Source organism: Apteryx mantelli, chromosome 13 (genome assembly GCF_036417845.1).
Source record: "Apteryx mantelli isolate bAptMan1 chromosome 13, bAptMan1.hap1, whole genome shotgun sequence".
NCBI lineage: Eukaryota > Metazoa > Chordata > Aves > Apterygiformes > Apterygidae > Apteryx > Apteryx mantelli.
In genome coordinates this window covers 26,800,478-26,826,746 of record NC_089990.1, presented here as the reverse complement: position 1 = coordinate 26,826,746, position 26,269 = coordinate 26,800,478, and the positions used below count along the sequence as shown (strand labels likewise).

General features: G+C 50.1%; 2 protein-coding genes across 11 annotated transcripts in view; one reads left to right on the top strand and one right to left on the bottom strand.

Annotated features, from left to right (window-relative positions):
• Nucleotides 1-736: 736 nt before the first annotated feature.
• Nucleotides 737-9,215, top strand: LOC106484122 (tumor necrosis factor ligand superfamily member 10-like). Its single transcript, XM_013942255.2, has 5 exons — nucleotides 737-961; nucleotides 5,190-5,336; nucleotides 5,653-5,689; nucleotides 6,264-6,371; nucleotides 6,651-9,215. Exons 1-5 carry the CDS (start codon nucleotides 749-751, stop codon nucleotides 7,091-7,093), a joined length of 948 nt encoding a protein of 315 aa, XP_013797709.2. The 5' UTR covers nucleotides 737-748; the 3' UTR covers nucleotides 7,094-9,215.
• A 9,034-nt stretch (nucleotides 9,216-18,249) lies between these two features.
• LOC106484114 (H(+)/Cl(-) exchange transporter 5) overlaps nucleotides 18,250-26,269 on the bottom strand; it is a 53,647-nt gene continuing 45,627 nt past the window's right edge. For 9 of the 10 annotated variants that reach the window (XM_067304509.1, XM_067304508.1, XM_013942240.2 and 6 more), the window contains 4 exons: nucleotides 25,700-25,886; nucleotides 24,101-24,499; nucleotides 21,268-21,484; nucleotides 18,250-20,329 (listed from right to left, as the gene is read on the bottom strand). In XM_067304509.1, coding sequence (XP_067160610.1) covers nucleotides 20,239-20,329; nucleotides 21,268-21,484; nucleotides 24,101-24,499; nucleotides 25,700-25,886 — 894 coding nt within the window. In that variant the 3' untranslated portion in view covers nucleotides 18,250-20,238. The remainder of the gene's footprint in view (nucleotides 20,330-21,267; nucleotides 21,485-24,100; nucleotides 24,500-25,699; nucleotides 25,887-26,269) is intronic. The other variant, XM_067304511.1, reaches the window with a different exon arrangement.

Below are 26,269 nucleotides of genomic sequence, written 5' to 3'. Positions count from 1 at the left end.
TCACTGCCTACAGCTGGGTGCCCCCAGCCCTGCATTGTCACCCCCATCACCCCACTGGTGCTCACATTGCCCTGGGACGGTGGTGTGAGAAATCACACTGGTGCTCCCAGAGGGCCCACAACCTTATTCCGGTAGACCCTACGCAAACACCGCCTGCCTCCTTCTGCAGATGAGGTACCTGCAAGGCCAGACCCTGTTTCCATATTTACTTCCCACCCCTGGCACCACCCTTGGTCCCTGTGTCCTCTCTTGGACCCCATCCTCCGTGATCTCCCTCAGTCCCTATGTCCCTGGGGCCACACTTGGATTCTCCTTGTTCTGGTGGGTCACCCTTGGCTCCCAACATCTGGGACCACCCTCAGTACTCGTGTCCCTGGGGCTACCCTCGGACCCCATCCCTGGTGACCTCCCTCAGTCCCTGTGTCCCCGGGGCCACTCTTGGTCCCTCCTTGTCCTGGGGAATCACCCTTGGCTCCCAGCCTCAGGGACCCACGTCGGTCCCTGTGTCCCTCCTCGGTCCCCACCTCCAGGAACCCCCCTCGCATCCCGTGTCCCCGGGGCCACCCTTGGCCCTAGCGCCGCGGAAGCGCGGGGCCGGGCCGGCGAGCGGGGCCGCCCCGTCCCGTCCCGTCCCCTCCCGTCGCGCCCCGCCCCCCCCGCGGCCGGTCCCTCCCGCCGCGGCCGCGGCCCCTCCGAAGCGCGGCGGGCGCGGGGCAGCGGCGGGCGGCGGCGGCTGCCGGGCCGGGCCATGGCCCCGCACCAGCCCAGCGCCGGGCAGTACCTGCGCTCCGACAGCGGCGGCTCGGCGGCCCGCATGCTGGCGGCCGGCGCCGGCTCCGGCGGCCCGCGGCGGAGGCACTGCGGCCCGCTCTGGGGCAGCGTGGCCGTCATGGCCATCCTGGCCTTGCAGATCGCCTCCACCACCGGGCTCTTCGTCTACTTCACCATGGCCATATCCAAGGTGAGCCCGCCGGGCGCGATCGCCCCGACAGAGCCTGGGGAGGACGGCGAGGCGAGAGCTTTGTCTTGCAAAGCCTCCCCGCCTCCACCTCCCGGGGCCGTTCCGGTGCGGGGCTGCGCACCGGGGAGGGACCGGGACCAGCGGGGATCGGGCCGGCAACCCCGGGGCAGGGAGAGCCCCCGGGCGCCCGGCTCTCCCGGGACAGGGAGCTGCCCCCCCTCGGGAAGCCCCGCCAGCTGCAGGGAAGCCTCAGCCTGCTCCCCCGCCACGCCCCGGCTTTTGCTTACCCGGGACAGGCAGCTAGGAGTGCTCCACAGCGAGTTTTCCCGGCTGGAGCGGGTTTTGGCGCTGCCACCGTGCTGGGGAGCTCCGGGTGCAGCCCCCGCCCCGGGCTCAGGAGGGAGCTGCGGATCCAGCTGTGTAGGGACAGAGCCCCTGGCCCAGGCTCCATCTGGAGCTGTGCATCCAGATGTGGAGGAAAGGGCACCCCTGCCCTGGGCTCCATACAGAGCTGTGCATCCAAATACGGGGAGATGGAGTCCCTGCCCTGAACTCCATCTGGAACTGTGGATCCAGATTTGGTGGGAGGGACCTCCTGCCCTGGGCTCAGTCCAAAACCATGGATCCAGATGTGGAGAGAGGACACCCCTGCCCTGGCCTCCATTTGGAGCGGTGGATCCAGATGTGGGAGAATGGAGCCCCTGCTTTGGGCTACATCTGGAGCTATAGATCTGGATGTGGAAGGAGGGACTCCCTGCCCCAGGCTCCATCCAGAGCTGCAGTTCCAGAGGTGGAGGGATGGAGTCCCTGCCCTGAGCTCTGCCTGAAGCTGTGGATACAGATTTGGTGGGAGGGACCTCCCGCCCTGAGCTCCATCCAGAACCACAGATCCAGATGTGGGGGGGCCACACTGTACTGGGCTCCATACGGAGCTGTGGATCCAGATGTTGAGAGAGAGAGACTCTCTGCCCTGGACTCCAGGCCACATTTACTCCTACCCCATCTCCTCCCCACACACTGCTACCACCATTCTCATCCTACTCATGCTTCAGGACTGCTAAGGCCTTCTCACCCACTTCGTGACACTCTGAAAGTGGCCTAGGTGGGGAAACCCCCCCCGATACCAGGATGTCTTAGGTGCTTGCTTCAGCCTTAATCACATCAAATAATCATGCTGGCATCCAGCCTTGCCCACCTACTCTCAGCATCACTAATGTCAAACAGTTCCCAACCCTGGCACTCTGTGGACCAGGTACTATGGCCCAACAGCCAACCTTTCCTGGGGTTCAGCAACTGACCTGCAACACTGCCTCCTGTTAGACACCACCAGACCTAAAACACTGGCTCCCAGCCACAGCACCAGCCCCACTGGTTCAGGACTCCTTCAGACCAGGCAGTGCAGAGATACAGTCCTTGCTACAACAACCTGGTGCAGGACAGGCCTGAGCCTGTTAACAGGTCCCATTGCCCCCACTGAGTTGGGCACTACAGTGGGGAAAACACCAAACAGGAGGGATCATTGGTGTGAGGAGAGAGAAAGTAAGGATGGCCAAGCATTGTTCTGGGCAGTTCCACTAATGGTAATGATCATCCCTGATGATGAAGGGCCCATCAAGAAAAAGGCCCTGGAGTGCCAAGCATTACACAAAACCACAATTAAAAAACAAACAAACAAAAAACCCCAAAACAAAAGCCCTGCCCAGGAGATCAGAGTCAGCTGTGCATGTGGGAGGAACAGCCTGGCTGCTGCCTGGCTGGGCATCCATCTGAGCAGACTCCATCCCTCACTTTGGGGTTTGTTTCCATCCCCAGACTGTGTAGCACCCACTGTGGGGGCTTTACATGGAAGACACCAGAGAGAGGAGAGGAATGCAGGCAGACACACCATAGGGGAGGGCTGGGGCAAGGAGGAGGCCACCTAAGTGTCCTCATCTCCCTCATTTGGGAGGCTAGTCGCTGGATCCTTGTATACAAGCAATGCCCCCAGTGCAGGTAGGTGGTCAGAGCTCAGCTTGTCCAAGAGCACTATCGCTTGATGCAACCAGCCTACCCCTCAACCCAACACACACACACACACACAACCACTTGGGCCTCCAGTTTTACAAAACTTACCCTATCACTTTGCACTTGATTTAAAATGCAAGTCTCCTCCTCCCCAACCTACCCAGCAGTAGGTCTCCAGGTGGGGACACAGATGGATAGGAAAACAGGGTGGTTATCCTGCAATGAGAGAGGTGCCAGTGGTACACATTACCCATCACAGCCAGCTTTAATCAAGGCAATTCAGCACAAAGCAGTCAGCACCAGATGGGTGTTAATGCCTGGAGGGACAAGACAGGTGGTGGCAGTGACCATGCTACTGCTGGGAGTGTGCGACCCTCATCACCTGGACCAGTTGGACAAGGGCTGCCTAGGTTATGCGGGCACATGCCGTAATTAGTGCTTCTGGCAGTGCAGAGCAGTTGCGTGCACTGGCCCTTCCCAAACACACGCATGTGTTGCCAAGTTTCACATGAGCAGTCCCAAACCTAGGGATCTACACTGCGGCAGTGTGTACCTGCTCACACAGGTGAATCTTTGCGCGACTGCAGCCCAGTCAGCTGAACCCACCCCAGGCAAAACACTCCCAGGGCTACCCTTGCCTGTCTCCCAGTCATCCAGATGTGGGAGTCACTGCACCCAGATGTGTGAGCCACCACATCACCCCCTCTCAGCTCATCACTGCATCCCATCTCCCAGCAGCGATGGTCCTAGTTCTTCCTGCCAGCCTTCGTTTAGACATATTGCCAGTGGCACCAACACCCCGCCAATTTTATCTTACCTCACACAGTCTTTTTACCAGTACTAGAGTCTCTGTATTGATCCCAAACATGGCTGAGGGCACCCTGGTGGTAGATGGTGTGCAAGAAACATCAGACGAAATGAGCAACCCACAACTGTAGCTGAGGGAAGCAGACAGGCAGGTGTGAGCTGGGGGTGTGCAGGATGCTGCAGGGACTGACAACATGGCCAAGCCCAAGAACTCCTGGGTCCTCTCCTGGGAATCTGGGAACGACCTAGGTGATAAGGGCAGGATGGTCAAGGTGCCTGTATTTATTCCCAGCCATTGGTGCACCGATTTCAGGGCAGCCATCCATCTGTGCCTTGATTTCCCCCCATCTGATACAGCCGCCCAGTGTACTGAGATCCTATAGCCAGCTGCACCCCACTGGGGCTCCAGAGCCAGGGCTGAGCCAGGTCAGCCCAGGAACACTCTGTGAAGGGGTAACTCACCATTCAGCAGGCCACATCACGTGGAGGAAGGCTTCCCATCCCAAACCACAAGCCAGCACAGACTAGTAAGGGTTTGAGGTCTTCCTGGGCTGATGCAGCACTACGAGCACTTAGGATCCAGTTGCCAGCCAGCATGGTTCAGCAGCTGGAAGAGACGAGCTGTGTGAGATCACATTTTTGCAACTCCAGCTTAGCTCAGCAGTGATAATTAAAGCACCAAGAGCATGGGCCAGGCTTCCTGGGCATTTCCAGCCTCGAGCTGCAGCTGTTCCTCTGTGCATGGTGCAGCTACAGGCAGCACCAGAACAGGTCCAAGCATTGCAGGGCAACTGCTTCCCCAGGCTCTGTGAACATCTTGTTCAAAGCTGAGGATGATTTTGCTGATTAAGAAGCCCAGTCCCCCCAGGACAGGAGCAGAAGAGGAGGAAGGAGAAAGAGAAAGGGAAATTTTCGTTCTTCTCCTTTGTTTGGTGCTCTGTGGCTTTGCAATAGTCACTGTCTCACCTCCTCCTCACACTCAGCACTAGGAGTCCACGAAAGGGGCTGTTACATTTCCCCAAGAGCTGGGACAAACAAGATCCGCTTCTGCCAGCTCTTGGGGACTGTGAGAGGATGAGATAAGATTTAAACTGTCCAAATCACAAAGCAGATCTGGGACAGTGCGCAGGCTCCACCCCAGCCTCCTGCCAATTAACCCCTTCCCAGTAGCGCCAATACAGTTTCCATTTCCATTCTGACAGCACCATTCTGTCCCACCGCCACGTCTGGGATCGCAGAAGTTCAGGGTATTCTCCACTCTGTGGTGCAGCTGTGAGGGCTCTTAGCCTGTAGGAGCCATGCCAAAGGGGACTGCCCTGTGCACAGGAATTCCCCCACTGCCCCCTACAGCCAAGCCACGCATACCACCCTCATCTTTTCCATTTAACATGTGGACATCCAGGTATTTCCATTCCAGCTCAAAGCCCAGTCACAGGGGAGCTCGGAGGAGCTGAGGTGTTTGCAGCTTATCAACCAGCAGCAGGAGGGCTCAGACTTGGAGGAGCTGATCAGCAACCAGTCCTGCCTCAAGCTGGCCAACACCATCAAAGCCTACGTGACCACGGTGAGCCTAGATCTGCTGGCCGAGGGGAAAGGGGAGAATGGGGCACCCAAAAGGAGAGCTCCCACCTGCCTCCCCACCTCATTTTCCTCATCCACCTAACCAGAGAATGGCAGAGGGCAATTGCAATGCTTGATTTAAGAGGGCTCAGAGGAGAGGGGCTGCATGCCAGGCTGTCTGTGGGTCTGTGCAGCAAAAGGGCTGGTGGAGCCCAGAGACACAGCATGAAGGACAAGGGAGTAATGAGAGGGGCAGGGGAGCAGGGAAGATCCTTTACACCTTTCAACCATGGGACTGTTTTTCTTCTCTAACGGTTCAGGTGACAGAGAACGTTATCCGCAGGAGCACGGTAAAGGGTGAGTTCTTTCCAGCCGGGATCTGGGGATGCAAACTGGGACTCCATTCCAGGGGGATTGGAGCTGCGAAGCATTGAGGACTTGTTTGCCTGGGTCTGGGTCACTGTGACAAATCCGGTCTCTCACGGCCAGACAGGTGGAGCCATGGTCCACATGTGCACAGCTCAGCATGAGGCCAGGGATGCCAGCGGGCTGGGGGGGGGGGCATGGAGCTAGGTCACTCCCAGGGCAAACTCCACCGGATGCAGTGCTGCAGCCACAAGCTGAGGCAGGAGGGGAGCAAGGCCTGTCCTGCTGGGCAGGTGAAGGACATTCATCCCCAGACATAGTCTGGAGGGACAGCCCTGTACGTCTGTTTGGAGTCTAGGGAATCAGGGCTTGCCTGCCCAGGGGTCATCACTGAAGTGTTAGATAATCATTGACTAGGCATTTCCCTCCCCCAAGGAACCTCGCCCTCTTTGCAGGGTCAGCAGGGCCCTTCCCTGCTTGCTCAGTAAGAACATGCTCTGCCGGCATGGTGCTGGGGGTCCCCAAATGCTCTGGCCTTTACAGCCATTTCTACCTTTCCTTGCAGAAGCCCAGCGGAGCTACTTCAACACCTCGGAGGGGCAGGCTCCTCCCAAAACACCCAGCAAGCCCTCAGCGCATCTAACCCTCCGCCCACAGAGCCTGGCCCACGATGGTGAGTCTGGGAGCCCAGCTGAGCACCAGAGGGTTTCCGAAATGGGAACAGGGAAAAGATCCCACCCAAGGGCAGGGGACCAGCATTGGAGAAAGGATTTGGTGACAGCTAGGGCCATGTTCCTCCTCTCTGCTCCAAGAACACCTTTTCCACACCTCCAAGCTGGGGAGTGGGGTCACTGTCAGAGGCAGATAGAGCCACCCCCTCCCTTGCTCCCACCCTGATGCGTACTGTCCAGAGGAGCTTGCTTCCCTCCATGACCCTTCTGCTTCCCCCCAGGAAGCTCCAAGCGCTTCGGGAACCTCTCCCAGTCCTGCCGCCATGCCATTGCACGCTGGGAAGACAGCACTATCCACTCACACCTGCAGAACATCACGTACCGGGATGGCCGGCTGCGGGTCAACCAGGCAGGCAAGTACTACGTCTATTCCCAGATCTACTTCCGCTACCCCAGCGATGGGGCCAGCACCCGCATCTCTGTCCCTCAGCTCGTGCAGTGCATCAACTGGAAGACCTCCTACAGCCAACCCATCCTCTTGCTCAAAGGAGTTGGCACCAAGTGCTGGGCACCTGAGGCAAACTATGGCCTCCATGCTCTCTACCAGGGGGGACTGTTTGAGCTCAAAGCTGGTGACGAGCTCTTTGTCTCCGTCTCCTCCTTGGCCATTGACTACAACGACGCTGCAGCCAGCTATTTTGGGGCTTTCCGGCTCGACCTGTGACATCCTCCTCATCCTCATGTCCATCTTCTGACCAAACCTGCTCCTTCCATAGTGACTCTCCTGTGTGGCCCACAGACAGTCTTCGCAGTCCTGTTGCCTTCACCTGTGCGGGATGGCAGCCAAACAGCCAGCCTCCAAGCCAGGAGGACAAGGTGCAGTTTAAAGCCCTCCACATATTGTCCCTTGTGGTGAGGGACAAAGCCAGAGGAGGTCACAGCATGTGGCTCCCAATAGAGACCTGGTGTGGTCAGTGCTATGCAAGGGAGGATGAGTGCCACAGCCACTGCAAGCCTGGCCCCCCCCGGAGAGTGGAGGGGAGGAAACCAATGAGCCAGGAAGGGTCTGCTCTCTGAGGGCCAAAAAGGGACATGCGTGAAGGATAATTTCGCATCCCTGGCAGCACATGACCTCCCCAGCTCCTGTCTGAGCAAACAAAGCAGGGAACATGAAACAGCTGTCACACCAGCTCCAGCAGCAGCCTGCCCTGTCCAGGGAGCTGGAGGGCACACAAGGACCCTGCCAGAGCTTGGGTAAGGTTACACAGGGAACACAGAATGGGACAGGCCTCTAGCAAGAGCCACATCACCAAGATGCCTTGCAACCATGCAACATGCACCCACCTATCTTCCATCCCCAGCAAGGTAAAGGCACATCCACAACTGCAATAGAAATCCTCCCCACAGCAGGAAAACCCTCTGCAAGTCCAAACACACAACTGGCACAGCTGGACATGGCAAACCAGGCTGTGAGCTGCTGAGGAGCACAGTGCGGAAGGTATTAGGCCAGAAATCAGGTTTAGCAGAGAGCAGCAGTGTGGTGAGTGTGGCTGCAGGGCTGGCCTTCCTCCCCTCTCTGCCTGCAGATACGTGGGAGATCCAGCACTCATGGCCACCAGTTATCAGAAGGGTATGAAGGAGTTTCGGTTCAGGCTAGTTAAAGCCTGGAGTCACACCAGTAATCGGCTTCAGAGGGTCAAAGAGCAGAGCCACAAAGCTGGATTAATTACCAGCAGAAGTGGCCGCACCTAGGCACATGGCAGAGATGCACATTTTTCCTGAGCCAGGTTAGACAGCAAGGCGACACATGAGCCACAAATATCCCCAGTGATCCTGCACCAACAGAGGCCAGTGTGTAGTGCCTCTGGCTCAGCATCTCCTTCCTGTCCCCAAGCAAACACAGATATGTCGCACCAATGAGAGGGTGCAATGCTGCTGCCCAGAGCCTTGGGAAAGCTGGTCAGAACACGGAAGGCCAGGGCAAGCTGGAGACCTGTAAGGCTGAGATGCTCCTGGGCTGGCCATCAGCAGGCTGGCAAAAGCAGCAGCACCTGCAGATCCCCGAGTGCTTCTTTGTGGCACATACAAACCCCTGAAAGTGAGGAAAAGTCATCAAACTGCCCTGATCTTCTGTTCCCAGGGAGCAGTCAGCCCTGCAGCAACTCTCATGGTGCCACGTGCTGGAGTCCCAGCTGGGGAGGCTGCACGTGGGGAAGTGGTATTGCAGAGTCCTGGCACTAAGCTGAGCTGACCTCAGGGTGCTGTGAAGCGAGCCAGTCCGTCCCGCAGGGCAGAGGCCAGCTCAAATACACAGGACCACAGAGCCAAGGAGCTTCACACCAGGTCTCCCCTTCACTCCTGTCTCTTCTGACCAAGCCTCGCTTTTCTCTGGGTTTTGTTCCTCCGAGCCCGGCTCTCACATTGTTAACCGTCAGGATTTCAGCTTGGGTCACGCAAATCCCCAGGCAGCTGCATTTTCCCTGTTGCTATCTGCCCCAGTGCTACTGCAGCAGTGACACCAGGGCTACACAAGCCCAAGCAGTGCCAGCACAAGCTCCAGGACAGAGAAGAGCAAACCCCCATGGTCAAACTGCAGGTACACCTCAGACACAGAAGGTGGGTTTGAGCAGGGCAGAACATGATTAAGTTGGCTTGGTCTGTGGATGCTGGGGTGGATACAGCCCCCTTTTGTAATTACTTGTATATTCTCTGTATCATACTAAGACTGTTGATGTGTACAGACATGTGACAGCAGCACAGGCTCCCAGGAACGACACGAGTAGCCCTTGTACCAGCAGGGCTGTGGGGGAGCTCAGTGCTGGTTTAAATAAACCCTGTACTCCGGTGCTGGCCTCACACCTCTTTGCATTGGGCACCCTGTGTGACTAGTTGCGGGTCTCTGAGCAGCCACAGTGAGGTGGATCAGACAAGCAGTAACTTGACAGTTTGATATCTGGGCCAGTTCAGGTGCTCTCTGCTATGATGCTGCAGAGCACTTGGACCCTGTGCAGCTCCATTCACTGCCTAACAGCTTTCTCCACCTGTCTGCACCCCCGTCTCTTTCCCTATTCCTTGTCCTAGCAGATAACCCAGCACAGAGACCGTCAGTGAGCAGCAAGAACTGCAAAGGGTCAGAGCAGAGCATCAGATTGCCCCCTAGCACCTGCAGACCCACTCCAGCTCCCCGAAATATCCACACCTGGCAAAAGTGTCAGTCTAGCAGAGTCCTGCCTTCCAGTCCCGCTCCCTGTGTTGGCCCTGATGTGCATCCAGCAGCAAGGGTGCAGAGTGGTGGTGCTGGGACACTGGCAGCAGCTGTAGAGCAGTTCAGGTACCATGCCAGAGCTGCCGAGTGCCAAGGTCGCCTTGAGAAATGGGCTTGTGCAGGTTCCCCGGAGCTCCTTCTCTAAGTGTTGCAGGCCAGCCCTAATGAAGGCTGCAGGCAATAAGTGGATCTTGTCTCATCTTGCATCTTTAATGCCTCTAGCAGCTCATCAGTCAGCTTGCCTGGGCCAGGGCCATGCCGGGGCAGCTGCCACCTCTCCCCCACACTCCTGCAAATGCCCAGGGCATTCCCAGGAAGGTGCACTTCCCAGGAAGGTGTGCTTCCTGGTCCTCCTTTGGGGTTGCCAAGCCCAGCCCAAGGCTGCTGGAGCCTGCACACAGCTCAGCCCTCAGCAGAAAAAGCTGCCAAAGGCCAAACAAGAGGGTGCTGAGATGGGCTGGTTGTCCTTCATGGCACAGCAGGGGCAGGGGCAGGGGCTGTTTCTTGCTGCTGCTCTCCCTGCCGCAGCTTTCTGGGCCCAAGCCATCTCCGTTTGCAGCCTCTGCTGGGGCTGAGAGCTGGTACCAGGCTGAGCCAGGTCACTCCCATATGTTCCCGTACTGGGAATGTGATCTTCCCCCCAGACCCAGGAGAGGTTGGCCCTTTGCTGTTCATCAGCCTTCATCTCCCTGTCCTGCCGGGCCCAGAATAGGAAGAGGCAGTCCCTCATTATAGCTCTTGATCTAGGAGGTGGATACGAAAGGGTCCCCAGGGCCAGGGTGTGGCCAAGGAACCCTTGCCTACAGCAGCATGGAGAGAGGGAGAAGGCTGCGGCACTCTCCCTAATTGCTCTCTGCCAAAGGGGCAAAGCAGCTGCTCCAGTCAGGGCTGTGGGCTGTGAAGGGACTCCAGAGTCTTGCTTCACCCCAGGCTGCCCTGTTCCCTGGCTGAAATCCCATGACCTTGGAGAAGGAGGCGAGGCTCGCCCGTGCAGTGTGCTTGTCCCTGATCGTCATGTGTTTTGCTCTTACCCAACACAAACAAAGCACGAAAGCATGCAGTACAGCTGGGTTACATGTAATATTGCTTTAGCAAAGATACCCAAACATGCCAGGCCTCGCTGCATGTTCACAGTCCAGCTTGTTTCTGGCACTAATACGAAAACCCTTCCTTCCAAAGGTACCTTTCAGATGGTCCCTTATTCTTCTACCTCCCATTCTTGCTCCTGCTTTCTGGGCTGCTTTAGTGACTAACAACAGGACTCCCAGGGCCCTCAAAAACCTTAACAAACACCACTGCAGAGAAACTTCACCCCCAGGAGAGTGCAGGACTTGTCTGGGCTCCCAGGTACTCAGCTGCTGAGCTGTCTTGGGCCACTGACCCTGCAGTCATGGGAACTTGGCGCTGAATCAGACAACTGCAGAAAATGGAGCAGGGGGCCTAGGAGTAAGGGGTGGGGGGTAGTCTCTGAAATATGCTTTAAAGTGTTTCCCCCAGCATAGAGCAGGGGGTAGGAGATTGCTGTTTTCCACGCAGCAACCAGGAGCCCCCAGCATCTCAGGTAAGCCATCCTGTTGCGTGACCTGGGAGAGTCAGGCCCAGTGCCAGGTGGGCTGACGGGCTGCTCTAGTTTCTTGGAAGAGAGACAAGTCGTGGGTGGATGTTTCTGTAGAAGAGAAACTGCAAGAGCATCAGGCCAAATAGCAGCCTCACTAATCTGGCAAAAGCCAAGCAACACTGGGCAATGAGAGACATGACAGACTGGAAAAAAAATAGTTGAAGCAGTGGGGTGTAGCCTGGCTGAGGCCTGAGAGTATGGTGCCAAGGTCCCAGCTCTGCAACATCTCTGGCAGATCTGTGAGTTTTCCAGTTCTCCTGGTCTCAGGGCAGCCACGGGTGCTTCACAGGACCCAGTGGCAGGGAAAAAGCCTTGCAAGCATTCCCCAGATCTGGAGCTACTGCTGAACATGTCTCTGAAACAACCAGATAGCCCTCATCAATGGCCACATTGGAGGAGATCAGTATCCTGCAGAGCCCTGGTATCCCTGCTCTGCTTTGCCCCTTTGTACACCTGGGACTCTGGAGCATCTCTATTCCTCTGCTGGCTCCCAAACAGCCAGCACCCTGGAGAGGCTGGCAGTGCTATTGAGAATAGCAGCAAGCATTTTAAAGGTGCTCTAGATTCCCTTTCAAGCATTACAGTCATGTAAAACAGAAGCCCAGCAGCAACAAGCACTCTCCACCTTGAGAAAGGAGAAGTTTTGTTTCAGCATTTCACAGGCTGCAGACACAAGCGGACCCCAGCTGGCTCCATTAGCAACACAAGAAACACAGCTGGCTCCAGCTACATCTCCACTGGAGGGATAAACAAAAACAAACAAAAAAAAAAAAAAGAGGAAAGGCAAAAGCTTGCAAGTGTCAAAGAGAGCAGTCCTAGGGAAAAAAACAGTGCAGGCACCTGATGGTTGGCTCCTGGCTAAGCTGGCCTGGGGTGCAGCAGTGGGAGAGCCCCGGCCAGCCAGCTGCTGGGAAGGATTTCTGAGTGCTTGGCTGTGCCTTTTCCCCATTTCCATGCAAACACTGAAGCTGGCAATGGAGGGGGAAGAGGGGACAGGGTAGCAGGACTGGAGCTCCCCCAGGACAGCTGCAGGCACAGGTGGAAAGAGCTTCCAGGGTCCGCTTCCAGGTGCCTGCAGAGGGGCTCTGGAGAGGGTGCTTTATCAGCTTGAGTCACCAAGTCCTGACGCATCATCTCTTCCTCACTGTGAAACTTCCCCTTGCAAAGCAACCTCACAATTCCCAACCCTCCTGTGGCCTTAGAGGAAGGTTAAGATGAAAATGAGAGGTTGAGAAAAGCAAAGCAATCCAGGGAATTCAGATGCACCTCTGCAACACCAAATTGGAAGATGATTTTAGATTTCCTGAACTGCTCTGGAAATTTCACAACAAACAGCGAGCACAGTTGGAGTCAAAACCGTATTGTCCGTGCAGCTGGGCACAGGATAACTGCCTGCTTTCTGTACATCCCACCCCACTGCCCCTGCAGGCAGACTCTTTGCTTTCATTCCCCCAGTCACACTGATGTTTCCAGCATCAGGCAGGACTGCTTGCTTGTACAACGGCAAGTCCTGGGTTTTGTAAGTTTGATTTTAACAAAAAGCCCCAAAGGCTGGGCCACATCAACCCAATGGCCACATGTGCAACATCCTCAGAAACTGAGTATCTTCATTTTAAAGAGCAACTGGAAAAGGAAGAACTTGGCCTGTACTGTTTTCCCAGTTGAGAGTTTATTTGCACAAAGTTATGCAAAGATTTTTTTCCAGGAATTACTGTGGAACACCCTGAAGCCTCAGTCCTTGAATGCATGAAGAGGATGGGGAATCTTTAACCAAGAGAGCTTGAAGTCATAACCATAACCTGCTAGCTCTCTCTCTCTCTTTTTTCTTTTTTATATATATTTGCCAGAGATGCAGAAAGCAGGATGGATGCAACCAAGACAGAGCACAGGGCAGGCAAGCACTACTCCTAATTCCTGCACCAGGAGATCTGGTTAATCATTAAGCCTCTGTGCCTCAGTTTTCCCACCTGTACAAGATGTCTAGTGCTGTCAATCTTTGTAAAATGCTTCAAGACCCGTAGGTAAGTACTATACAACAGTGCAGCACATAGAACTCGTACCTACTTCTGGTAGCATCACTGATAGAGCACTTTTATTCCACAAAGGCAGCTCAGCAGCAGAAACACAGGTAAAAATTCCTGAGCGTGGTCCATGTTTTAGACCTGCTTTCCACACAATCAAGCCTTCACTGGCTGCAACCACCTCTAGATATTTCTGCCTCTAATGTAGCTCCTAAGTTTCACACAGCTTTCCCAAGGGAGCTGAACAGCCACGCTGCACAACTGCAAGGAGCCTGACTGGCCTCTCCTACAATGGGAAACAAGGTAAGTCCAAAGAAACCTTATCAGCACATATGGCTTCCCAAACCATGTCATCTGTCTCAGGGCATATTTCTGGCAGCAAGGATAACACCAGGGAAATACTGAACCATATGTTATAGTGAACTTTACACCAAAAAGCTGTGTATATGCCTGTATATATTTATACATATAAATATATATATATATATATAATCACACACACACAGAGCATTTGCCACCTAACAGCATATAAAATAATACCATTGGCTGCATTACTCATCTGTTTGCCGATTAGGCAGTGTCACTTTGCCCCGCAGTGATTTCTTCCTGCAGCTGTGAAGGCAGAGTCATGGACAAAGTTGGAAAAGCCAAGTGTCTGTGTGTATGTGCCTGTGTGTGTCTGTCTGTCTGTCTGCTTGTGTGTGTGTGTCTGCATGTTGGAGCTGCTTATGCGAAACATGTGGTTTCAGGGAACAGGATCAAAATAAATCTCAGTGCCAGCAGGCCAGTTGCAAAATGTCTCCAGAAGTGAGAAAACAGTTTACCTCTCATTTTAAAAAGGCAGCATGGATTAACATTGACACGCAGGCTTCATGGGTGGCTTTCCTGATCTCTGCCAGAGCCGAGTATGGCAGACTCAAAATTTCACGGAAAAAATCGCCCCAAACTCGAATCAGACTCCTTAAAAACACCAGGAGATGGATTCAATCGAGGTACTGAACAGCATACTCCATCTCCCCACTCCCTCCGCATATAGCCACTCCTGTTCCCCTGCAACCTCCAAACGGAATATTTCAGAAAACCTCTCTGCCCTTGTCTGCCCCTTTAAAAAAGAGCTTGGGTGAGGGCAGTCAAGAGCACTTGTAACAACGTTTTCAGACGAACCTGAATTCTCATGGCTTCACCATGTTTATTTGATCCGGATACATACTCTTTCCTTGTAGTTGCTGCCAAAGCAATATCTTATCTGCATTGTCTTGAGGCTTTGCTTTCAATTCATTGTGTGGCTGCAGAGACAGATCAGACAAATTTGCCAGACAGTAGAGGGCGTTTACCACGCTTTGTTGTCCTTTGTCTCAAAACAAATTCTGGGGCTGCAGTCTCTCTTTTAGCTTATTATTAACCCGTTCATCTCAGCCTGCAGGTCTTCTGTTTGCAGGCATTCCCTTCCCAACAGGTCTGATTTTATTTTCGAGTCCCAAGTCCAGAGCAAGTTCTCGGAGATAAGGAGGAAATCCACACTGAAAAACACGTCAACACCCCAGGAAACCATTTCTTGGAACAGCATAAATAAAGCATACAAAGAGAAAGCCCTGGTGTACTAGAGGTTATGACCCTATTATCACGTAAATACAGAGGTGAGAATTCAGAAAGCTCGCACATCATGCCACTGCTCCTCCAACATCTTCAATCCCACCTCACTTCCCTGCATGCCTTACTTGGGGGTAGCACAGTGCCAACTCTTCCCCAAACATCAGTTAATCCTCAAAGCAGAAAAATAACAATTAGTAAATCCAATTCCTTCAGCGAGAAAGATTCAAATAGCCACAGGAAGCAGGACACTCATTAACCTGGTCCTACCTACAGGAAAACATTAATGCGCTTACAATGCAAGGGAGCAGAATCAGCCCTGTGCTGCTGTGAACAGGAGACCCTTTTCATCCACTGCATCTGCACCAGTCCCACTGGAGCCATGTTGCTCACAAGGCTTTCACCAAATGCTTTCAAGCAGGTGCTTGGACTCGATGACCTCACCACTGTGCCCGCGCTTGTGCTCGCCGAGCACTGCAGAAAACCTCTGCAAAATTCAGGGAAATTCTGTGAAAAGCTCAATGGTTTATTGGATGGAGCCTCCAGGAGCGTAGCTGCAGAGGGTCTGCAGCCTGAGACGTTATGGTACTGTGAGGTCCCACCAAGATGCCAGGGGAGGGGTACTGCTTTGAAGATGACTTCTCTCCCCTCCAATATTGAATTTCCCTTTACTGCCCAGACCTTGGACTTCTAGCAACAGGCCTCAGGGCTGCTGGAACACTGAATCTGATCCCAGCAGCTGTATCATTCCTCCTTTATCACTAGCACATGCATGATCTTGTGTGTCACAGTCCTACATTTTTTTCCTGCTTCTCTCCCAGCACAGAGATCTCCTGGCCCAAGTCCCTCTCCCTGGCTCTGAACATGCTCTCCTTTTGGGAACAGCAGCCTGTATGCAAGGAAGCAGCTGAGCTGAATTGATCCAGACCCATATATCCCATGTACCAAAGGAAAGACTAGCTACACTGTTTTCCTCTTTACTACCCCAAGTGAGACAAGCCAGAGGTACCAGAATAAACAGTTCCACTTTCTGGCTTCCTCAGCGTTGTCCCCAATGGTGTGGGAGACACAGGATGAAATCTGCCACACTGGTCACCACTGTCCCTTTGCTCTTCTCCTGCCCATCACTAGGAATCTGGACAAATCTGCAAATGAAATTTGTGACCTGAGAAAGAGCCTGCCCCTTCCACCACCCTGCTTCCCACCCACAAATACCCTGTATCTGCTGCCTTAGGCCAGTTTGGCACAAGGCAGGGTGAATAGAGGGGGGATCATGATGCATTTTACACTATATTTCATTAAGGCAAAGTTCAGAGGATGGAGCATTTCTCCTTGGCCAGGGGAAGGACATGGGTCAAGCAGAAGAGTGTAACTGAGAGCCTACCACTCCAATGGCCCCACATTTCCATAATAAGCTACCTCATGCATTTTTTTGTGTTCAACTCCTAGCACGTACACTCCCTGGAAGACAAAGTCAACCTCAAATCACAACCCACCTTTAAGACCAAAGCTATAACAGGCATCTGAACCTCTCCCAGAAATTGTCCTGAATAACATATTTCATAAATATAACATCTTCCCCCAATTTCCCTTCCTCTTTAGGGTAAGAGGTAAAGAAAACAATTTATAGACAGACATCTCCTCGCACAGTTTCACCCCCAAAGTCAGGAGGTTTCAGCAACAGATGAGAAAGTGTTTAAAAGTGCACCAACACCAGCCATATCTCTGGTTGTTTAACCAAGTGCTGCAAACCACATTTCTTGCTTAGCAAGTGAGCTCAAAGGCTTGGTTTTATTTTTCAGGTTTACAGATTTATACAACCACTTTTCAGCTTCCTCCCTGAATTCTCACTGGAGATGACATGTACAATGTGCTGCTTGCTGATGAGAGACCCCACGGCTCCTCCTGGAGTACCTCTGAAGGTAAAGCAACACAAAAGCAACAAGCAGATGGAGCAAAACACTTTGCAGCAGCTAGAACACTCTGGGGCAGGAGAACCTCTTTCCAAGACAGTTTTATTGATCAGGGCCAATGTAGAAAATGATTGAGTTAAAAAAATATATAAATATTATTACCAGCTTTCATTTTAAAAACAAGTGAGTGCAGAGATCTTTTCAGACAAGAGGCAGGTTTCTCCTTCACAGAGGCTTGCAAAGAGAAGTCTTTTACCCCTTGCAACATTTTTTTATTTGCCCATCATCACTATGTTTGGTTTGGCACAGTAAGGACTCAAAATCCTGTCTCCACCGAGGACCAAGGCTCTCTAAAATGCAGCTCTACCAGGCTTTCCCACAAATCCCGGGTTCATGTTTTCTGACAGCTCTCACCTGTGATGTGATTTTTTCAGGCCAACCTTTTGAGGACAATTTGCCCACACTGCAAAGTCGCCCGATAAGCACACCAATGGCTCATTGCCCCAAATCCACAGACTAACACCACCTTCAGAAACCCTAGAATGAGCTTATTTTGCAGCTCATCAGGCAACACTTCCAGGGCCAGCTGACAGCTCAGAAAGGGACACCACTGGCAAAGAGAACAGCAGCCAAAGCTCCAAAACCAACTTCCAGGAGGTGAAGAGATGCCACAGGGTTACCTGCTGGTTCATCAGGGTGCCAAACAGGTGTTTCCTGCCCCGAGCCTGGGAACTCCTCACTGCAGACCCTTTACAGGATGCCTTCCAGGAGAAGTCTTTCCTCTCCAAGCACCCCTCCGATTTGCCTGATACTACCTGTGAGGGTTGGGCTTCAAATGCCTCCAAACCTGCATGACACAGCCTCTGTGGGCCTCCTCTGAACATCTGCTCATCCCCAGATAAGGCACCTGCCAACTGCAACAGTCCAGCTTTGTTAATGGGTTTTCCTTTCAGCAGCTCTTGCTATTTTGCTGGCACGCAGTGCACTACTGCCACTTTCCCAGAAACGGTCGCTCCTTTTCCCCTCTGTGAGAACAGTGCTCAGCACATTAACTGACATGTTACATGCTAATGACTGTGGCAGGATCTCGGCTCTCATGTAGTGTGGGTCTAATTAAAGGAGACAGTGGGAGTTGGGGGTTACGCTCACAAGCTAGAGCCTTTCTGTATATTGTAAGGTAAGCAGAAAAGTGTAAAACAAAAAGCTTTGTGCTTTCTGGGGTCACAAGTGTGCCAAAAGCAAACAGGATCCCGTGTGGGAAAGAGCATCTATGGGGACAAGCCTCTAAGAATAGGACATAAGCATTTAAAAGCAAAGTTTCTGATGCAACCACCCAAAGCCTGCTGACAGCCAGAGCAGAGGCAGAATGTAAACCATACCAAGCTACAAAGCATTTCCAGGCATACCACAGCTTTTGTTTTAATTCTAAGAGGACAGAGCGAGAGATCTCCTGCTGCACAAAAACACCACAGACAAAGTCAAGGCATTTATTTTCTTAAAAGATATCTGATCCAGTAGTAACATGTTGGTATGAGTCCCCTTTCAACCATACAAGAATTCAAGTGGCAGACATCATCTCACTGCAGCATTAAAGCAGTGGTGACAGATACCTGTTGCTGGATGGCTTTGAAAAATAAACAGACTGACTTCTGTGCAAAGTAGAGATGAGAAATTTGTTTATTTATACTCAAGAGTTTAAGACTGGCAAAATTTCCTGCCAACTCTAGACATTTACCGACAGAACAGGTGTATCATGGGCTGGGGTAGCAGTGTCAGGTTGACACCTCATCACTTCCTGCCAGTGATGCCTCAGCCTTGTTCTGAAGGTACCTCAGCCAGGGACGAGAGCAGTTCAGTTGCCGTGGCCTCTTCAGTTGAGATTGCCAGAGAGGCATGCTTGTGCAAAGTGCAACACGTGTTTAACAGCCAGAGGTTTGTCCATCAGGAAGCGGATTAGGAGCCCCCACTCATTTCTCCAGCTCCTTAATTCTTGGCCATCACTCAGTGAGAGCTTGGCTCCCTTCATGCGGACACTCAGCTCAGGGCTCCCTTGTGAATGCCCAGGGGTGAGCCAGAGATGAATGGAAGCTCTCTTTCCAGTAACAATCCTCAGTCACAGACAGTAAAATAAAGCCTGCTCTAGATAGAAGCCATAGTGAATATCATTGGCCTCCAAATGCATTTATATATTTTAAAAATTTCAGTTTTTATTAACATAAATAATTTGATAAAATCTGGGACAGGGATTTGAGAAGCACAGACGTGGAATGGGACAACTGAGGGACAAGTTATTTTGTTGACAATGGTCAGAAAGGGTTTTTATTGCATAGTTGTTGGTAAAAGGAGAGACACCAAGTGGCGAACATACATAAAGTGGCAGTTTTCTCAATCCTAGAGCCAGGATTTGAGCCTGAGTTTGGTGCAGGACTGGGGAGAGGAGTAGGGAACAGAATATGCATTTATGTAAACATCTTGGGTACAGGAGTCTCCACTAAGACATCCTCAGACACTGCTGATTAAGGAAGAGGTCAGTTGTGCAATATCTAATGTGATCAGGGATTGGATGGAAGTGCAGTAAAGCCAGGGCAATAAACTTAGGACTCAGCCTTTACCATTTCAGTTACAGGCTCAAGAGAAATCAGGAGGAGAAATCCTTAGGTAGATATCTAAGAAAAAAAAATGACAAGAATACAACCATTAACGCCTTCTGTCTGCAAGCCACAAAGTGAAATTAAATACATTCACAAAAGAGTAACCAAAATAAGCTTCTTCCCAATCAGAAATAGAGTTCAGTTTTAAGCAGATCTGCTCCTTAGGTGATTTTTTTTGTTTTCATTCTTTCACCAAACCATCCTCAGCTAGCCGATACTGATAACTAAGGAGTTGAGCTCCTATGTGGGGTCAGTTACAAAGCTGTCTTACAATTTGGTAAGTGCTTTTTTTTTTTTTTTTTCCTCCTCCTTTTTTCTCTCTCCTTCTGTTTGACTGTAGAAGGACTTAAGTGGCTAACTGGGAATACACTGCCCCTGAGTTATAATTGTTATCTTTCTGCCACCACCTGAATGCTGCATGCAAAATCATCCTTCTCCTTCAAAGCTTCTGAAGACACAGAACTGGGTCCTTGTCTTTCCCTCCCCACATTAGTTACAAGAATTCAAATAAAATAAAAAAGAGATAATTCTGTAGCATTTTGCTTTTACTCCTTCATGGAATCTTTCCAATGCAACTTCACAAAAGCAATGTAAATAAAGTCCTTTTTCTTCTAAAGAGAAGATTAATTTCCACAGATTATGTAGTGCAATTGGTTATCCTGTAGAAAAAAAAAAATATATCTATCTTCTTCAGTTCCATAGAAGGAAATGCCAAAAACAGTTGCAAGGTCTCAATAAAAATAGGAAAGAATATCCAGGATCTTTATAAAGTTTCTTCTGTGTCAAACACACAATACCTATTAGTCTGCCTTTAATTGAAGAGTATAGAATCTGGGTCCTGGTTAGCCAACTGTGCAATGTGCTTTAATACATCCTTTTTGGTAATGATCCCAAGTAGCTTCCTAAAAAATGAACACACATTATTAGTGCATCAGCTCCCAGAGGGCATATGCTCAACTCTCACAAGGCTTCTCAGATGATAATTTGTAATGCTCTGCAGTAGTCAAAGTGCTTTTTCGGATCACAGTGCAGTTACTCCACAGGAAGTATGGTGTTCACCATCTCCAATCAGATATTCTATCAGTATTTCATACAAACACAGGTAAGAAGATCAGAGCCAAAAGACAAGTGTTAATAGTTTTCATTAACACCCACCAACCTTCTCCAAAAAGATCAATTTGAATTTCTAGGACTGCATTTTAAGTCCTGATCCTCTCAGCAGCTTTAATTTCAAAAAAGGAGTTGTTCAAGAGCCATGCCAAGATTCGCTAATGCAGGGGACTAATTAAACAAAACTTCTGCTGGAAAGTGTTGGTTAACAATGCTACTTTCTGTCAGAAGCAGAATAGTTCAACTAGTCCAACTGCATCACTACCATATCTGGTAACACAGAGAATAATTCCTTTTATAGTGTCACTTCAGTGAACAGATAGTGACTTAAATCATTAGTTTTAATTCTTTGCCCTCACTCATCCCTGCCTCAACACACAATTCCTGAACTGACACTAAAGTGAATTCAAGTCATTACACAATGTGCATGACCAGATTTGAGATGGAAGAGGTCATGAGCCCTTTCCATCTGTGTTAGGGATGTCAAAGTCATCACCATATGGACCTGTGTTACGACTTCACTGTTTCCATTACTGCCTCAACCAAAAGCAGCTCAGGGCTTCCACAATTGCTTGTCTCCAAGTTACAGTTGCTCTGGTTGGTACTCAGTGCTCTGCATGTTGGAGGCCTTCGCTCACTTGAAGGAGAGCAGGTCTCAACTCAGATCTATAAGTAGTTCAACATTATCCTATGGGATCCCGGGCCCACGGTCTGCCTGAAGCATTCTTACCCATTGTGAGTGACCAGACACTGGCGCAATCCGAGCTTGCGGAATATATCCACGACAATTTCCATGGGCGTTTGGTCTGTCACTGTGAAAGGACTGAGGTCCAGGATGCTCCTGAGTTTGAGCATGGATGGGGAGCTTGGAGGCAGTGGAGGAGAGTGGTCAGTGAAATAAATAATTGAAGTGCTCACAATCCCATCCTGCTTCTTCCGGGCATTTTCTGGAAAAGGAAATATTTGATTAAATATCATCCCTCTTTTCCTTTTCTAAGTAGAAGAGCATATGCTTTTCTCTCTCTGACCACATTGGGATGACCTTAACAAAGGTCCATTCCTTCACTTCACCCACACCGTTTCACAAGGCATGTACCTAATGACCCAAGTAGAGGTGCAATGTTTCCACCCTATCTTTTAATAACTGTATCATTACCTCCAAGGACTCCAACATTTCACTCCAAGGATGAGATCTACTGCAGGTCACAAACCATGCTACAGTGCTTTGCCTAAACATCAAGGCTGCCACACATCTCAGCATTTTCCTCTGGCCAAAAGAATGGAAACTTTTAGAGAAAATACCTTTTCATGTCCAGAGATACCCACTGCTGCACACATTTCCCATTCAGAGGAAGTGCAGTGGGATAAGTGTTATGTAAAGGCAAATTCTGGAGACCTTTAACTTGCCAGTTTTAAGAGTGATTAGATAATATGCTTTGTACTTTTACCATTCACTGATCTGGGTACCCTGCAGAGTAGCTAAAGTATTTTTTAAGAACTTTACCTGCTGGCTCAGACTCTGCGCACATGAACTAGAGTCCAGACTAGAGAACAGCTCAGCATGGTCTTAAGTACTTGCCACTACTCAGATATTTACACTAGTGCATTACAGCTCTCCTCCTACACAGGCATTTTGGATGCCTGCTGTATCATAGCTGTGATTTGATATTTACATTACTAGACTCATTGGGAAGTGGCTGACTCGGTATCCAAAAAAAAACCCAACAAAAAACAACAACAACAACAAAAAAAACACAAACAAAGAAAACCCACACTGAATACCCTTCAGCAGGCTATCAAAAGCTAAATCCCATCCTGTAGCACACAACAATGCCTTACTGTGCTTATCTTGGGAAATAGGTTACTCTCAAGAAGTCCCTGGAGATTCAGAACACCACAAAACCAAGAAATCATGGTCATACCACAAAGCAGCCTGACGGAAGGAAACGCACATAATTACAATGCGACAGTGTGCTTTTTCTATATTTGCTTCCATATTGTCATAAACATTTAGCCAGATATTTATCAAGAGAACTTAAGAACAGTATCTGCATGCTCCAAAAGACTATATTGCACATGTCCTAAAACTGGCACCGAAAACCTACTTTAAAACAGAGAGGGAACAGCCAGAGCTGATTCACGGCTGCAGACAACTTAACTACAAAAGCTACTCTGGTACTGCCATGGGACGAAGCTAGCTCAGGACCAGAATTTCACATTGTCCCTACAGAAAGTTCTCAAGCTTGAACTGAGATGGTGCATTAAACCACGCGCTGGAGAACACACCACAGACTTCACACATGTTTAATACCTTGAGATCATGCTATTCAAGAATCATGCATCTGCTTTTTCCCCCAAGGTAACTGCCACCCTCTTCTCTCCTGCTCCTTTGCACCAGTGTTCATGTGGCCCCAAGAAGAGTTGGAACAGTGAACAGATCTGCAGGAAGCTAACCCAGCAATGAGGAAAAACACATTTTTAGCTGAATCAGTTCTCCTATCCAGCTCACCACGGGGCTTGCACGAACCCTGCTTGGTGACTGCACAAGGAAGTGTTGACCAAGGTAAGTCCAGCTCTCCAAAGCTTTGTGTAGATGCTTGAGCCCAAGCTACTGCTGGATACAATCAATAAGGACTAAACAGGCAGGGTGTGTGGGGCTAGGTGCCCTTATGCCCAGTCCCAGTCTTCATTTCAGTGCAGACAGCTTTTAAAGGACTGAAATGCCCCTCAGCCCTAATGCACTCAGATGTTTCCTGACTCATCAACAAAAGAAATACCATTCCACATAAGCCAGCAAGAGCTACCATGACGAGAACTTGAGCTTGAGCTTCTGATGTTGGGAAACAGCAGTTGCAAGTTTCCAGGAAACACGAGAGCAAGAGGAACCTATAATGTGCTCTAAATTGTGATATGGCAAGGGCAGAAGTGTTGTTTCCAAGGAGCTCAACTCACATCACAGATGAAAACTGCATCCAAGTGATGACAGAACAGCGTTTCATCAAGTTCTGCCAGCACCACATACCACCTGCTTCAAAACAAACAATGCAGGGCACAAGTGAAGTAAGTAAAACATTGGGCTGGCTTTCAGTGATGCAGAGAGAGGGAAGACTCTCCTTAAACATCAACATCTATATTTACAGGTTTGGCAGTGCCACCTCAAAAGTGACCCAATATTCAGTACATACACCTAGTTTCCAACCAGACTTTTTTCTTGAATGCAATATAACAAGATTTGAGATATTAACAATTAAGAAAGCTTTCCATATCCACAAGACACAAAGACAAGGAGGCTTAGTTCTTGCTGAAAAGAAGTCTCATGCTCCACATTGGTGCCTTAAGGTTTATGAGTTCAGCAGAGCTGCACTAATTGCACTGTGGAAGTTGCACTGTCCTTCGCTCTCAGTGCTTGCAAACCCCACATTCCTGGGGGATGGGGATGCTTGCTTCAGTAAGCATATTCCCACCACTGTTGGGTGTTTGAATTTGTGAAGTTACAGCCTGTACCATTTAAGGCCTCTAAATGCACCACTCAACTACACAATATCTTGCCTCTCTTCACTTACCGATTGAAATGATGAGGTCTCTCCTGAGGACAAATCCAACAAGCCTTTGGGACTCCCGTGACACCACCACCGGGTAGCCACTGTACGTTGTTTCATTGATTATGGCCTCAACATCTTCTACTGTCATGCTGTCCTGAGTGATGACAGTCAGAGGAGGATCATTCCTCCGTGGCCTCATTACATCCATTGCAAGTGTCTTGTGAGAGAACTCTTCCTTGGCTTCCAAGAAAGGATAGCCATTGAGACGAATATGGGCATCATAAATGCCTTCCCGTCCAATAGCATCTGCCACCCACTTGCTGGTCATGGCTGCTGCCATCAGAGGAACTATGTATTCCAGTCCACCAGTGAGCTCAAACATAATGACCACCAGTGACACAGTCATTCGAGTCACTCCACCTACAAACAGAACACAGGAAGATAGACCACATTAACATGCTTCTAGGGATTTCCAGCCAGCAGAGCTGTTCCTGACATTTGCTACAGCTGTCCTCTGCCAAGCCATCAAGACAACCTCTTGTATTAGAAAACGGTTGTCCTATTGAACTCCTACCTAGGAAACAGGCATCACATTCAGTATTGCAACGGAAACCAAATGTGAACAAAACATGGTATTAAAACCAACTATCCTTTCTAGTATATTATGTCATGGGCTGGCTTCAGGGGCCCTCTTGCCACATGATTTTTGATGGGTCCTTCTCAGAACTCAGCATCCTTAAAAGACCACATGAATTTCAGTCAGGTAATGGGACACACCCCAGCATCACATGTCCTTTGATAGCAGATCTTCTGATCCACGAATGATGCATGTCTGTTCAAAACTTCCTGCTTAACACTATATAATAGCAATGCCAATTTGCTAGAAAGGTTATCCTGTTACTTAACATAACACTATATAATAGCAATGCCAATTTGCTAGAAGGGTTATCCTGTTACTTAACGTGAGAGAAAATTAACTCCAAAATTTGCTTCAAAAGAGTCTGCTCATGCCTTAAAAGGGCCTTACGCACACCTCCATAAACAGATTCACGAGCTTTGACTGCTCCTTAAATAAAAGTTTCTCCTAATACCATAAAGTAGTACCTTAAGAGTTAAATACGCTATTCTGTGAAGGAGAGGATTAGGAATTGCAGTGAAAGTGAAGTTCAGTCACATGCATTCAATTTCTCAACAGGAACTTTTGCCAAGCAGGAGTAGTGTTACCACACACAAAAAACAAACAAACCAACCAAAACCCCCAAACAGCACTTGAAAGAAGAGCTGCACTGTAAGATTAATGGCCAGAAGAAGTAGTAAAAAGACTTGAAAACCTACAGGAAAAATCTAAAGCCCCTTGCCAGTTTTTTGTTTGATCTATGGATTCAGAAGATTCCCCACTGAAACCTATCACATCCAGCGATAGGTTCATGCCAGAGAAAGGAGGCAGAAAGATGAGAAACACATTATATATACTACTACAAAGTCTCCTGTTCTTGAGATGAAGTCAGTTATTCCAGACTGCAAGAAGAGCAGCAGCATTTTAGTCTTCTCTACAGTTCTTTACCCTAGCCAACCAAGTCCAAAACTTGCACTTTGGATTTCAAAAGACATCGTGCTTACCTAGACATGCTGCAGCCCCAACCATTGCATAGAGGCCAGGAGTGATACAGTCAGCGCCTTGGCTGCACCAGCCACTGAAGATGACCCAGTCGTGGTGGTAAAATGCCAGCTGCTCCATTCCTACTCCTAGCAATCTGCCTGCAATAGCACCAACTGCCATGCTGGGGATGAAGAGACCTGAAGGGACCTATGAAAAAAAACACGTCAGTAAACATGGCATTTCTCAGGAAGGCAGCATTCAAAGACTAGTGACAGTTAAAAGTTCAAAACATGACTGTATTAGAGGTTATGCTAAAGTTAAAATTGATAAGGTTGCCTTGCTCCAACACCTCTTCTCTTCCTGCACTGAAAAGGTGGTGGGAGAGTATCACCTTGTATCCTTCAACTGACAAGGGAAAGCACTGGGCATGCCACTGTCCTTAATGAAACAATCCATGCTCTAAAGTCTCTGTAACAGTTTGAATTTACTTCTTTCTGAGCAGGAGAAATAGCCATACAGACCAGATTAGCGTAGAACAGAAGCAGCTTTTTTTAAAAAGCTTATCTACTATGAAAGTATACCAAAGCCTC